The sequence below is a fragment of the Diadema setosum genome, chromosome 22 (assembly GCF_964275005.1).
Source record: "Diadema setosum chromosome 22, eeDiaSeto1, whole genome shotgun sequence".
NCBI classification, from domain to species: domain Eukaryota; kingdom Metazoa; phylum Echinodermata; class Echinoidea; order Diadematoida; family Diadematidae; genus Diadema; species Diadema setosum.
In genome coordinates, this window is record NC_092706.1 from 17,315,027 (window position 1) to 17,330,896 (window position 15,870).

The window sequence follows — 15,870 nt, forward strand, 5'->3', positions numbered from 1 at the left end:
ATGCAACTTCATGACAACCTACCACACCCAACGTTACAACCCACATTTCAGCTTTGTTTAATTTTAACCATTTGTTTTCCATTGCAGGACCCATGTCCATTTACAGTGTAAGTAAGTACATATAATAATGACAGAATATGTGTACATGTACCACACAGATTCTGTGCTCCATCTGTATAGCAGGATGTCTGCATTCTCAGTGTATTACAGTCAAAGAATTCAACTGTAATCAGAAGCCTCACAATAAATATGGGATTTGATAATATCACAATTATTTCTGTGACAACATCATTCATACTTGACAGCATGTTCCAAATGAACTATGTGTAGTTGCAAACTAGTGTGATAAAGATTACAACATAGTCCTGAAGCCGATAGCGACACAAATCTGATCAGGTAATACATACGGAGAGAGTGTAATTACAGTCGCACTCCTCTTTTTTTTCTGCCTAGGTATTGCAATATTGGTGGCAGCCATTACAATCTATCAATCATGTCCATTATGCTAAAATGGCACCCCAGCTGCAGCAGTCCACACTGCTCAAATAATTGTGCCGTGTTTTGAAGTTGAAAATAATCGTGTTATTAGGGAGCTTTAGATTTGCTGCGCAGACGTTTGAGATGATGCTGGACGTTCTCCTCTTCCCTGCATCGTGTTGAAAAGCAGTTTTAGATTACGCCGAGACACAACTTATAAAAAATAAAATGGCGCCCCCATATGATGGGTGCATCAATTAGCTCTCTACGTTGTGAATTGAGCGGACGTACAAATAGCCCAGAACAAGTAGTGAAAAACTCAGACGACGCAAGCTATAAATAGATCGACTTGATGCACATTTTTGCGCATGCTCAGAACATGTTTTTTTTTCCTCTGAACGTCCCCATCGTGAAAATCTAAAGCTCCGTATTAGTGTAACTGTGGATTTTAAAAGCTAGGAAAAAAGAAGAGAGAATCGAGAGCAACAAACTTTTCATTCACACATCACCACCATCTCACAGTATACTCGATGTCACTTGTTTCTGGTGTCACAGCATTTTGAGGTTGTCATTCTTGGTATGCATGTAGCAGGCCTTGAGGGTGGTGAACATGATACCAAGCTTCCCATGGATGAGGTTAGGGTCCATCATATCATCAATGAACTGGATTTCGGATCCTAGGTGGGGTATCCTGAACAAGAGGAAATAAGACATTCAGCATACACTATGTACAATGCCTGATTTTTTTTATCCGTATTAATTCTTTTGCAATGTTTGGACACATATCTCCCCTGCCTTTCTGATGTGAGTTCCCCTTTGATTTATACTAGGCAATCCTGGTTTGTAAGAGAAGAAACAACTGGATGTGTAACATCATCATATAAATTTCTCAACATCTTAGTCCCAGATTTAGGAACAGTTTATAGTAATTGCTGCAGAGTGGTTATGAATACAAGTAGTAATATCATATTATTATAATATTATCAACCATGAAGAGGTATGAAGATTTCTGTAAACCAGAATGGTTGACTGTTAATCAAAAGGCTGAACACTACTTCCCTTAATTACATGCTGATTACTCCACTCTCCCTTGTGTTCATTTTAATAATACCATCACAACATGGCCTTCATACACATTTGACAGGGGACAGTAGAGTACATCTATGTATTAGTATGTGTGTAGGTAGTGCATGAAATATTGCACATAACACATTCCTATGATACAAGTTTTACTATTCTATACGGTAGTGAGAAAGAAATGGAAATCTACGATATTCACTTGAATAGTTTTCCCTGAGAAGAGATAGAAAAAAAAAAATCATGATAGTTTGAAATTTGTAAATGTGATCCCATGTCCATCTCCAGAATGCAATCAATGTTTCATATCACTGTTCATTCTTAAGCTCCCATCCAAAATACTCCATCAAAGGTCATAGCATAATTCACTAAATGCTGCCATTTTGACATCATGACCACTCAGAGATGTCATAAGTCACTATTTGGGAATTTTTTGTTTTAAGAGTTTGTTAGAGACAGCTTCAAAAATAATTAATCCTTCTCAGCTTTCATCCTCTGATACTGTATCTCTCAAAGAAAGAAGTTTGTACCTGGCTCTGACGACGACATACTGGAACACGGGGAACAAGTCGTCCATGGACCATATGTGACCCTCACTCTGCTGAGCATTGACGACATTGTTGATGCCCTCAAAGGAAGCTTCAATGACATGTAGCTTGTCTATGGGACAAAAGGTTGTGCTCAGGTTCTGCAGACTTTCAATAGCCTCCAGGAATGAAGCATCCTTCGTCTCTGTCAACTGTTTATGAACCATTAAACAAGAATAAAAGCATGAAGCAAATGTCAGCTGCAAAATACTCAATCATTATTGATCTCATTTGTCCTGTGATGATAATATCTTCTTGTGGATATTGCACAAGTTATTATGTTCATTGATATCGTATGAAAACTGTATACACTGTATGTACACTGTGTACACTGTATATACTATGCTGCAATCACAAAGTAATTCACTCTCCCATATACCATATGTACTACTGAGTGAGCACATAGAGAGTAGAAAGTATTGACAAAAAAAAAAAAAAAAACAAAACTTGGATGAAATATGAATAGAAAAGGTCTTAAACCAACAAATGTCAGAATACCAGTATTTAAGTTTCAAAACGACGGAAGTGTGATTCCGGTACTGGTATGCCTAATTTAAGGCCACTGTTTGCCTTCTTTGCTTTTTTCTTCCCTTCTTAAGTTTTGAAGGGACAGGACTACTACTACCTGGTGTATAATTACATGGCATGTAAAATGTGAGTATGTGAGCACACATCACTATTAATGTGACAGATAGAACTCAGAGGAATATCAACTACACATGATGCATATACGAAAACAATAATTCTGAATTTATAAAAAAAATTATCAAGGTGATATTTACCTTGCCTGGATTGGAGAGAGTACTTTCATCCAGTCTCCAGAATTTTCTGACAGAAGAGACAAATTTGTAGTATCACATTTTCAATCAAACTCATACACAGCTGCATACTTCTGACATGTATTTTTGCAGAAGCATTCATTGCAGATAATGACACTTAGAAAATGACACATTATGTGAGGTTTATGCACACAACTGACTCTGCCAACTACAGTGCCACATTCTCTGCAACAGAGTGTTAATAGGATGGTGACATAACAATGCAGTAAAACATAAAAATCAGATAAATCATGAGAGTGTGCACCAACATGTAGACTCAACCCTATCTTGAGCTAATCCTACATGCATGGAGGGAGAGGTGCAAACACAAGTAGAATGTAATAGATGATTAGATGATTTATCATCATAGTCATCAGTACTGAAATCTCTATATGACTGCCTGGCTCAAAATCCACAAAAAGTAGGCCAAAATGAATTTTCACTTCTCAACATAGTTTAAAAGAGAAGCTCTAAGCCTAAAAATGATATATAACTTGTTAAAATTGGAGCATCCTCACCCATTCAAAAATTGATTGAAATAAGAGAGAGTTATGAGGTGCAGATTCATAGAAAAGGGAGAAAAGAGGATTTAAAGAGAAGGGTCATTCAGGTATGCTGTGCAGAACTATCAATGAAAATCACAGTGAAAGCAGCGCCTGTCCGAAAAAATATGGTGCAGAAAAACTACTAATATCTCAATTTCAGTTTTGCTTTTAGTGTCAAAATTTTGACAGAAAGTGGAGAAGAGATTACTCTCCCAGGTAAGGCAAACTTAAAATATTTGAGTTTGTCAACACAAATGACTATTTTGGTCCATTACAGAGAATCGTAATGTGTGACTCTTTGTGGGTTATGAGCAGGGTAGTCACGTATGTGACATTAATATTCAATGTATGCATTTTCTCATCACATCAATATTACAAGCCCGGAGTGCCAAGATATATGTAAGACAGGGCTCCACACTAACTTTTTTGTTTGGTGGCCCGATGGGGCCATCAAAATCCTCAATTTCAAAGTTTTGGTGGCCCAAGAGAAAAAATTGGTGGCCCGAAAAAAAAAAGCAATCAAAAACAATTAAAGTCCTGTTCTTTTTTAATGAGTCAAATATTTAAGTTTTATCATAGTAAGAATTGGAAGTTGGACATATCTACTCATAAATAAACCTCAACAAACTCACAACACTCACTCTCAGGCACTCATTTAGTCCTTTTCATCCCACCTTTCAACAAATTTGACTGCTAATTTCCGTCGCAAAAAGTTACGAATTTATTGACATACTTTTCAAAAAATTTCGGTGCCCCGACTCGGGCCATCAAATTTGCCCTTTTTTGAAATTTGGTGGCCCGACTTTCATTTTTGGTGGCCCTGGGCCACCGGGCCACCGGGCCACCAGGCCACCGTTAGTGTCGAGCCCTGTACTGTAAGAGGTTGTGGTGATGAATGCGGGTTGTGAATGTCTACCACTGGATAAGCTAATATTCTAACTGCATGATCTGTGTATGGATCATTTCAAGCCCCCAAACAGATTTAAATTCTTACCACTCTGTTATGTTATCTACATTTAAAGGCTTGTGTCATGTTTGAGGAGTTTGAATTATGATATCAACTGTCCTGTAAACAAAACTGAGCTCTTCTGAGAAAGGTTCAATCCACACCCAGAGACTGACTACACTCACTGGTCCACTCCAAGGTAGGCCATGAGGCCCAGGTCAGACTGCTTGTTCAGTCTCACAAGCCGATCCCTGTAGTGCTCATCCTCCTTCTCATTACGCAGTGCATACAGAGTGAAGATAACAGGGTAGAGGCGCGGCAGTAGTGAGGGATGAAGGAGGCCCTCACTGGTGATTTGGTGAGAACTAATAAACACACAAAAATAAAGTGATGTAATTTAGAAACCTGGTATGTGGGAACAAGGTGATACAATTATCTGTCACTTTACACCATCCTTGGTGCCATTTATGTTTATGATGTTCATCTCTTCAAGTAAAGATATTTTGCATTATCAACAATTACCTGTAAGAACATCTTGAACTCCTTGCATATGAACATTGCAAAAGATCAATAAAAAAAAAAAAAAAATCACCATCACTTCTACCGCTTTTATGAACTGAATAATGCAAGAGAGTTCAATGCTAGAGCCTGGTCTGTGAAAGTACAAAATGGCAGCAAAAACCATTTCAAATACAGGAAAACTATCACTTGATATTGGCATCATTTTCATGTTTAATGAAAGGAAAGGAATTTGGCACTTTCAACAGAAAAAAAAAAATCATGATAAGATCTCTGCAACATCAAGCAAGTCAAATCTTTCTTGGCACTACATAAAGAAAGCAAATAGTATATTTTGAGTAAATTTGCACATGAATGACCAATGAAGAGTATTTAGGCATTAAGAAATTTAGCTAGCTGTGAATTTCAAATAACACGTTTCAAATAATATGACACAATATACAAGTTGTATAATGCAGTGCTTAAGAGCATGAGGATAAGTTAATTTCAGATGAAATCCCTTCCGCTAAAACAAACAAACAAAAACAAAAAACAAAAAAAACCCCAAAAAAACAAACAAGGCTGAAAGTTAACAGTTCTTGTACTGAGTTAGAATTCAATAACACTAAAAACAACAACTTTTTGAATGGTTGAATATCACCACTTACATGTCATCTGGTTCTTTCTCTTTAGGTGTGATGAGGGGTGTGGTCTGGTTCCCACCTGGCTGTGAATCTCCATAGTCATAGTAGTAGTGGAAGGTAGGAGCCTGCTCCTGCATGGGAGATATGACTCGTGGTTCCTCTCCAGGGAGCTCAGGGAACAGCACTCTGACAAATCATTGACACAAACATAAAAGGTTGTAACAACATCAGTGGTACAGCTTGCAAGACAAGAAAGATTCAAGCCCAATGCTTATGATTGTTGATTTTCATATTTTTCATTCAACAATGCTGTGATGCTAAAAGCACTAAAAACATCATGTCATTATTCCAAGTAATGTTTCCTTTTTACAGAATATTCCAAAATAGCATCTGCTGCAGCAGTTCAGTTCACTTTATCAGGCTTAATGCTGTCATTCACTGTGTAAACTTACAACATCTGACAGTGAATCTAAATGAGTACCGTACCTCAAATATATTAAATTGATTTGTACACATTAAAAAAGGATAAACACACCCATATTAATTGCAGGCTGTGTGTAGATCAGATGGCATGTATGATTCATAGAGCACCATCAGGGGAAATCTAGACTGCTGTACCATCCAACATTCAGACAAAATTTCACACCTTCTTTAAGATCACTATTGAATGTACTTCACCTGCTGATGTATGCAAAGTGAATTGGGGTAATGTTGCATCTAATCTAATGCGAGCGAGAGTTGTGGATAACAGCATTACAAACAAAGTGCAATGACCTTGTCTACGAAGCATCCAACCACATAGAGACTCTCACCTGAGGAGGCTGTAGAGTCTATTGACATAAGAGTGTATCTCAGCCACAGCAAAAGGAAGCAGCCAGTGATGAGCCCCCACACCAATATACGTGGCTCGGTAGACATTGACCAGGTTGTCCACCAGTCTCCCCAATGGATGCAGTGGATGATCAAAGGCCTAACAGAAACACAAACATTTCTAGTTTCACATTCACTCTTACTTTCAGCACACATACAAAACATGACAGGACTGATAAGATAACAAAAGGAAATACATTGTATGATGGATAGCCATGGACAATAATGAACTACCAATAAAAGTAATATAAAGTACATCTTTAATGTACAGCCCTCTTCTCTCCAAGCTACAGGTTATCTCCAAACATAGAGCAACGTTAGTAGAGCATGTGTAACACTTTACATCTTCCTGACCCTACCTTGCTAATCTGCACAAGATGGATATTATAGAATCTTGATTTAATGAATAAAAGGTTAAATGTGATACTGGATGAGTGCATCAATGACACCACTGTATCCACAACATAATATAATATACAATGTATTGTCTATACATGAAAGACACCACATGGGACATCTAAACAACACATAACATTACACTTACAGAAGAGGCATTTTCTAAAACTCACTACTTCATGAAAGAGGTGCATGTATATATGGGGCTAGCATTATTTCCTATAAACCTAAAACACGAGAATGTTTGCACTTGAAAAAGCAGTTTGCCAAAGTTACATATTTTGAACTGCTTTGCATTTTATATTCTTCTTTTGCTGACCAGCCATTTTAGTTTGCCTTTGTTTGGCATGATATACCTCATTGATGTGATTAAACTAACACTCCTAGTTCTCTGAGGAACATCCCATGATGTTGGCATTAATCTACTGTGGATGTGTGGATATGATTACACACATCACTGGCTCGGCTGGTCTCTCCAGACCTCAAATTGCAGAACTTCTTTTTTTTTCCCTGTAGGCATACCCTACCTACTGATAAAAAATTACCATCCTAGCACACAACTAGAGTGTTATTTTATTTCAGTTTTTTGTCACCTTCGTGAGGTAATCCTGTATAGCTTTGTAGTCACTTGGGGTAATCTTTCCTCTGTTGTGCACTGGTATCCTCTCCAGGCCTTCAATTGACACACGACGTCCCATGCTACGGATATGGAACATGAAACATTCATATTGATACACTTCATGCTTTAACAAAACTTACTGAAATAATACCCTTGATGTCTTCATATTTCTAGAGACAAAGCCAGGCCAAGGTATTAAGGGTCCTACATTCCAAGAAATTGTGCTGCACAATCACACTCAGTTTTGTTAACTTGTTGTGAAATACTATCGAACAATCTGTTAACTTTTCTATGGTAAATCAAACAAACAAAATGCATTGAATAAGCTTGGAGGTTTCCAATCCCTTTAAAATGCTCTGTGAAATACTACTACACAAAGTTCAATTGTAGCTCAAATGCACTCTCCTTGAAAAGACTCCCAGTCATTTCAGAAGCTCTGGTTGGATGAGACTATCAAAGGTTCCTTTTGTCCCACGGTACAAGACACAGTCATACATGTCAACTCTTTATTTGTGTCTAATTATTTCAAGAGCAAGACAAATAACTTAAGGATATGAGAGAGAGGGAGAAACACTTAGGGTTGGATAGGTGTATTAGATGGAGCTTTGACAATTATTCCCTTATTCTAAGGAGGAACAGGAGCACTGTAGTATGTTAGATGAGCTACAAGTATGAGTGTTAATTCATTTTGTTCACAAGAAGTGTAAAGGCTGAACCTCATCTTGTGAGCCTCACTACTTCTCAAGTGATCTAATTCAGAGATGGCGTAAAGTGTATAATGGGATGTGACAATTAAAAATCCTCTTTTATGCTAAACACATTTCCAATGCAACAAAGAAACATCCAATTTTAGAGAAAGTAAGTTTAACAAGTCGTTGTGATTGTTCACTCTACGTTTAACCCTAACTAGGCCGGGCTATTTAGGTAGATGATAGAGCCGGGGGGGCAGATCTCGGCCGTCGACTGCGCGATCAGGACGAAAATTGGCACACACGTTGCCTATGATGTAATCTAAAGTACCATGAAGTTAATTTTTAAACTAGAAATGTCGCGATGGCGACTGGTATGCCTCCGCCATAAAGCATGATTCTCCCAATAGGTCTCTAATACATGTGGACAATGCGTGATGACAGTTTCACATTTTATAATTTGCAAAATATTAAAATGATATGTTCGTCACAAATGTGTTAATGTTCACCTTTGAGAGCATGTATTTGGGGATTTGAGGACTTTTACTTGACTTTGACCCTTTTATAAGTTTACATTAAGTAATTTTCAAGGTATGGAGAAAAAGTGCAATTTCCGTATTGAACAGTACAGTAAATTGTTACCATTTTCACCTAGCCCCTGACCTTTGACCCTATAATTCATAAGAGAATCACTGTCAGGCAGAACACATGTGACCATGAACCACAAAACAAACAAAAAGTTGCCAGACATGGATTTTAAGTTAAGGCCATATTCTAAAAGAGCAGACTCTAAGCTTTGAAATGATGTATAACTCAATTCAAATGGACTCTCCTAACCTTTCTAAATGTTGGAAAGAAAGCACACACTTAGGAAAAGTGTGAACTGAGAAAAGAGGCTCTGAAGTAAAGAGTCTATTCAAGCGCTTAATCTTTTCCAAGCCACGCTAGCTGTGCCATGAATGGGACAAGAAACAGGGTGTTTACCACCGGAGCGATAACAATGAAGAGATTATAAGATTAAGCTTAAATTAGGCATGCTTCATTAACACATTTTGTCCATGATTAATGACAACTTTCAAAGCAGTAGCATTATCCTTTCAAAAGTTATTAGAGTTGAAAGTGAAGAGTGTGTACAGGATTTTTAAGAAATGAAAAGCAGACTCTTTAAGAAACATCTAATCACACTGTTCTACAATAAAGTGTCTGAGAAAAACTACTAATAACACAGTTTCCTGTTTGTTTTAGGATCCCAAACTTTAACATGATGTAGAAGAAGACTTGCTCTTTCAGAAAATATAAAAAACTCAAAATTGGCTAGGTTGACCCATTTCACCTATCTTCAGTCCTCACACAAATTCACTGCATGCGACTTTTGTTCGTTTTGTGATGCACGGTCACATATGTACTAAGTTTCAAGATAACTTGAGCCACTTCCGAGATATGGAGGAAGAAGTAAAGTTCAGCACTTTCACTTGGTCTTTGACCTTTTGACCTTTGACCTTTTTTGGCAAAAAAACCCCAACCTAAACAAACTTCCCAGAGAATCTCCATTGGGTAATACATGTATACACCAAGTTGAAAAAAAAAAATCCTGCAGGCATTGCATAAATATAAGGGAAATAGTAAAATTTTGAAAAGTTGACCTTGACCTTTGACTCTGAACTTTGACCCAAAATTCCTTAATTACTGCCAGTCAGTATATGCATATATACTATGTTCCATGAAGATACTTTGAACAATTTCCAAGATATGGAGAAAAAAGTAAAATTTTAAAATTTTACTAGACCTTTTGACCTCTGACCTTTGACCTCATGACCCAAAACTCTCACCAAAGGTTCTTAATTGGGAAGTACATGTATACACTAAGTTTCAAGAAAATATCTTCAGGCATTGCATAGATATGGGGGAAGTAGTGACATTTTGAGTATTTGTCCTTGACCTTTGACCTTGAGGATGTGTACCCAAATGTTGATAGGCACAACTTCACCCCCTCATTCACATACATGCCAAGTTCCATTAGGATGGTTTTTTAGTTACGCTGTCCACAAAATTGATTACGGACGGATGGAAGGACAGACAGACGGACGAACAGACGGACAACCCGAAAACATAATGCCTCCAGCACCACTTCGTGGCGGAGGAATAAAAAGAATATCATTTATGCTAAATTATGCTAATTTATGCATAATGATGCATGAAATCACAAAATTTCGTATAAATCACTAAATGAAGCTCAAAACAGGCACATTTTTTGTGTAAATATTCTTTTTAGTGTCCTTAGCAAATGTAAGAGAAAAAAAATATGCTATCAGAAAAAATTTCTTAACCCATATCGGGCCAACGCACTTGTATAAACAAACACCGCAGTGGCCCAGCACCGTTTGCACACACACGCCCACAGGCAGACAACTCTCCTAACAATCGCTCTTCATTAGAAAGCAGTGAACAAAACATAGACAAGTTATAGGCCTATGTCATTTTAAAGAAGATAAAATTCCCTTTAAAATGGTATATGACATGCTGCCATTCAATGCACAGTGCAGTCATAGTACTCGGCAGAAGTGAAGTACAGTCATCCAAAAGTTACGAAATCAATTTGTTTGTTTGCTTTCATTGATGGATTAAATATAGCAAATGTTGTAATTTTACACATCCAGTATCGGAAATGAAATGACCAGAGTGTCAGCAATATCATGACCATTGATACCATAATTGCAGGTTTATGTTTATGTTTATGACGATGACGCCACTGCGGGTGCACGGGAAATCGATAGTATAATGTGTGCATCCTATAGTTTGTTGAAGTGAAACTCATCACGATAGATACACTTCTACAGCTTTTCAGTTTCGACTGAATTATACAATTGTTGTACATACATGTGGGACTATTATCACAGTCGAATCATCGACCGGCCAGTGTCCAAACTTCCTCAAAAACTGCCGCAGAAAATCCAAAATCGAGCACAATGTACAGCTTTAGATAGCACCCACTGACGCTTCGTGGTTATTCACGTTAATCCAAGAAAACACATTATTTTCGATGATTTTTACGATATTGTTGGTGTTCGACTGACAAAACGTTCTTGAATTATCGCAGACAGTGTAGTAAAGCATTCTGGGATATGTTGTCAAAGGTTAGAAGGTGAAAGAACTTTGGAATGACGTCGTTTATATGTCATTTCATTCACTACGGGATATTCCGTATGTGGCCCCTGCAGCGTTCAAACGAACTACGGAATATCCCATAGGTGGCCCGATATGGATTAAGTATTTTATTGTTTTTTTAAATTTCTTATGTATTTCTTTGTTTTTTCAACTTTATGTTTTTCATTGTTTTTTCGATGAAATTTGTCCGCGACATTGTTCCGAACAAGAAAATATGTTATTAATTGATTTTAATCAATAAAACCCCAAAATGATCATGCTTTTATGAAATTTGCTTGTAAGCACAGTTTGCATTGAAATTGTACATGAATTCACATTTTGGAGCAATTTTTGGTCTGACATGCACATACTTATTTATGCACAACTTTGGAACTGCGCGCCTGGGCATCACAGATTTGGTGTCAAAAGATGCGGGAGACTCGAAAGAAAGAAGTCATGAAACGTCGTGGCGAGAGCTTTTCGTGATAGCGATACATCGCACGGAACGTTGAGGGGGGGGCCTCGGAGGCCCCCCCAGCCTAGTTAGGGTTAAAGATCCATGTTGTATAAATGCTTGTTCAAAAATAAATTTGATCCTGCTTAAATGACACAAAATGCTGTCTATTTCTCTATACTCAAAAAATGGATGCATAGGACTGTGTTCTGTATGTTCACTCTCACTTACTGGTCACACGTATCCTGAAGTCTTTGTCCAGTGGAGAGTGCTACTGCTATAGCTTCCCATGCCTTGTGTGAATCTGGCTGGACACTGTTAACAAAGCCAAGCAGACTCCTGCATTGCCGGAAGATGTCCTCCCACTTCTGGTCTGGGGGCACTGTATGTCTGCCAATAGCACTAACATACAAAATGACACAGAGATAGAGTTACACCAGATCAAAATACTTCACATCACAGATACATACTGTACATGTTCTTATCCTAGTGTATTTATTTTGAATTTGCGAATTGGTTCAGTTCATCCACCTGCCTGCCTTGAATAGAATGGTGACAATATGGCTGCATTGTGATTCTTATAAAGCAAAGTGGAATCATAAGACTTTGATGATGTTGATATACACCACGTTTACATGGCAACTGAACCCAACAAGCAAACAAGATTGTATTGTTCCCCGAAGAAGATGTATGGTGCCTCTCATGTAAAAAGAGATTACAAATATCTTGATTTTCCTTCAGTTACTCATTTCTTTCCAAGCATAGATTGCTGATGATGTAATTCTCCTGAAATTTCACTCATAATGTATTCATTTTTATATGCTGCTTAATGAAAATTCCCACACTGTGAAATAATTTGAAAGATTTTGTTTTCTACCCAAACATGAAATACATCTCACCTCACTGGATTTTGCACAAAGTCATTACTTTTCCCCTTCTCAAATGACAACATATACATGAAGATCTTAACTGTGTAATTTGGTATACTCATAAAGAAATAAATGGTGTTTTTTTTTTCAAGAATTATTTTAAGTATGTGTACAGGGCATTTTCTAAAAGTTTGCACATACAAAGGCCTAATATCTAGAACATGAGAATGATTCAATGTCATTTTGATAGTTACATGGAATCTAGGAAGAAATAGCTCAAAAAATTTTGTACGGAGTGAAATCCTTCATGTTGGAATAGCCACAACTCATGGCACTCACCATAGCCTCTTTGATATCTCCTGCATGCCTTTATTAAACGTGCCATTGATCTTCACGCCATCCCCCCACAGGCCGTTGAAAGTTCCCTCAAGCACATCACCATTTGGGAGTGTAAGGGTCCCCTGAGGTAGAAACACAAACATTCACTTTAACACTTCTAAACACCTGTCCTAACATGCATGAAATTTATCACCACTGAGAACAAGACTGCATGCTCCTTCAGTTACTGTTGTGTAGAATCTTGAGAGTAATACTGATGATTAAAAACAACAATGCATTTTTACCCCCCAAGTACAACAATGAATACGCAAACAAGCTATCTGTATCCATTTGGAAATCAGTCAAATATGCCTTCAGATATACAGAAAGAGTATTCACAAAGGATATAATACAAAAGGAAAAACTGAAATAAATTGAACATAAGGTAACTTGTGACAACACCAAAAATCTGTTTTATCTTCAAGAAATTCATAGATTTCATTTAGACAATGGTAGGAAAGACAGATGCCTTGTGCATATTAAAGTATACACATTGGACAAGGATCATGAAGACATCCTCATTTGAAGTGTTCATATGGTCAGTCTTAATCACACATATCTTTTTAAGCTTTGATTTGTTTACAGATGTGAGCTCATTCAATGTATGGTATTATGAAATATGATGTAAAAAAACAATAACAAATGTTTAATGCAAGATCAATTACCAACCATCCATACTACAAACACTTTATATCGATTATCATTTCAGTTACAATTTCTACAATTTACTTTGTCCGAATATTCAAAATCATCAACACTAAATACATTTATGATAACACATGAAGAATTCAGTTACCACAGATACAATGTAGCATCACATGCAATGTTAGGTGGATAACTGAACATAGTACGTGTCTGTACATGACACTAACAGTGATATGTATGAGTTACAACAATCTACTGCAAGAATTTTATCTGGTTGTCACTATTGGTATGATAGCTTAGTTAGCAGTACTATTTTCAACCTAACTAAATACTGCACTCAAAACATGAGACACGAATCATAATAAACCATCTTGGCTCAGCAATGCAATATTGAACACCCGAGCGTTTAATTTTCCCTGCCAATCATCACACCTTTCCATTTAGTGTTGGTCCTGTAGCAAGTTCCCCCTCGTAACAGGTGCCATCCTCCGTCACAAGGACACCTGATCCCTGGTAAGAGAGAAATACACACACATGCAGACAAGTTACTGAGTAATTTCTTAAATCACAGGAAAATTATGGTTTTTATAGTATGGCAGCAAACAGATTATGACAATCATTCAGTATTGTGGGTATCAAAACTCAATCGTCAGCAGCAGGAGGCTCTGTGACTGTACGTACATAATAGTAGGTACATTAATAATCTTAGCATATTTGGGTACCATTTCATTGGGTACCATGCTTAACTGACATACAGGGTGAACAAATAGTTCTGTAGCATGTGACAGTTACCTGATAATCTTGTAGACATTTCTGTAAAATGGGTAGAAACTGATTGACAAATTGTCCTACATCGACATAAAGAAAGGATAGAAATAGGCCGGTTTACTAATGATATGCATAATGACGTCAACCCCACGCGACCCTAGTGATTGTAACTAAGTCGGGCAAGCGAAATAAGCGCGGACGCGCGCGCCACACTGTTTTTGCATTCACGCGTGTATTGTCTACGATCATTACTCGCTGCGGATAATCGACAACTTTTGTTTGCTATAATCTTGCTTTGAGATGGCGTCAGCTTCAAGTTCTAGCCAAAGTTCGAGTAAGCCATGGAAGAATTGGACAGTTAAGGAATTAACTGAGTATTTTAGGGATATAGGTGTGAGCACAAGCGGCTACAACAAGGAGAAACTCATCAAACTAGTGCAACTGCCGTAGCCGATTTGGATTTGCCCGTCGATCTCGACCTCTCCCGGGCGGACACCGGCCGGTCACTGCAGGAGAAGCTCGCTAAGCCTCTGGTAGGCTGCTCGTTCTCCGACCCTAACTAACAAGCTCGCTGGGTTTACATCCAACTTCGAGAGTATTCCAGATTTTGGACTCTTTGACGTGTTCAACTACCTGATCATCAATTGGACTGACTATGACTGGAAACGCTAAAGGGATACAAGTCATTTGAGGACTACCGTCTTTTCGCGGATGGGAGTGTTTCAAGCCTGAAGTTCAATGAGGTTTCGGACACGAGCCCTTTTCCTGTTATCCTTGGTGAGGTTAGGCCGACCGGACATACCTCAACAAACCAACGTACCAGACCTGGGTCGTGATGAATAAGTCAACGGGGGAAATAAATGTTGCCTACTGCGAATATCAGGGAGGTTAGGTCTATCATTGTTTTTGTTTTTAATTCTAGGTCTAGGCCTACGTCTAGATCTACTCTAGATCTAGTCTAGATCTATATAGGGCTAGGCCCCCTAACTGTTATCGTTAATAGAAAAATAGGTCAAAATCGTCATTTCATTTCATGAGGTCTAATCAGTCTGAGTCTAACTTTAAAAATAAAAAAATCCTTGGAAACATATCGATTATGACATTCGTTGTCTAGTTTAGATTTCACAATTAATCATAATGCTTAAAATCATTGAAGTTTGAAGTGATGCGGTCATACTGTTGCATGTTCCGTAGCAGCAGTGTTTTCCACCCATTTTCAGAACTACTGAAGACAAAATCGAAGCCAAAATTCAATAAAATTGAAACTATAGTCCAAACTGCGTTTGATCACAGCAGAATTTTCCCTCATCTAAGGTTGGGAATTGATTTAGAGCCACACGAAATGCCAGGAGGTAAAATCGAAGTTGATGCATCGCACACATGTACACAACATACACGTAAGTCTACATGTGGGGACGTGTCGGGGACGGCTGCAGCAGCCGACGT

At 37.9% G+C, this 15,870-nt stretch overlaps 1 protein-coding gene across 1 annotated transcript in view; it reads right to left on the reverse strand.

Moving 5' to 3' along the window:
• Positions 1–1,015: 1,015 nt before the first annotated feature.
• The window catches only part of LOC140245326 (alsin-like), a 61,973-nt gene continuing 47,118 nt past the window's right edge, over positions 1,016–15,870 (reverse strand). Inside the window, exons 19-28 of the mRNA XM_072324905.1 lie at positions 14,089–14,166; positions 12,973–13,094; positions 11,996–12,166; positions 7,452–7,557; positions 6,405–6,562; positions 5,617–5,778; positions 4,636–4,815; positions 2,924–2,969; positions 2,085–2,293; positions 1,016–1,168 (exon numbers count right to left, since the gene is read on the reverse strand). Of these exons, the coding sequence (XP_072181006.1) occupies positions 1,027–1,168; positions 2,085–2,293; positions 2,924–2,969; positions 4,636–4,815; positions 5,617–5,778; positions 6,405–6,562; positions 7,452–7,557; positions 11,996–12,166; positions 12,973–13,094; positions 14,089–14,166 (1,374 nt within the window). The 3' untranslated portion in view covers positions 1,016–1,026. The remainder of the gene's footprint in view (positions 1,169–2,084; positions 2,294–2,923; positions 2,970–4,635; positions 4,816–5,616; positions 5,779–6,404; positions 6,563–7,451; positions 7,558–11,995; positions 12,167–12,972; positions 13,095–14,088; positions 14,167–15,870) is intronic.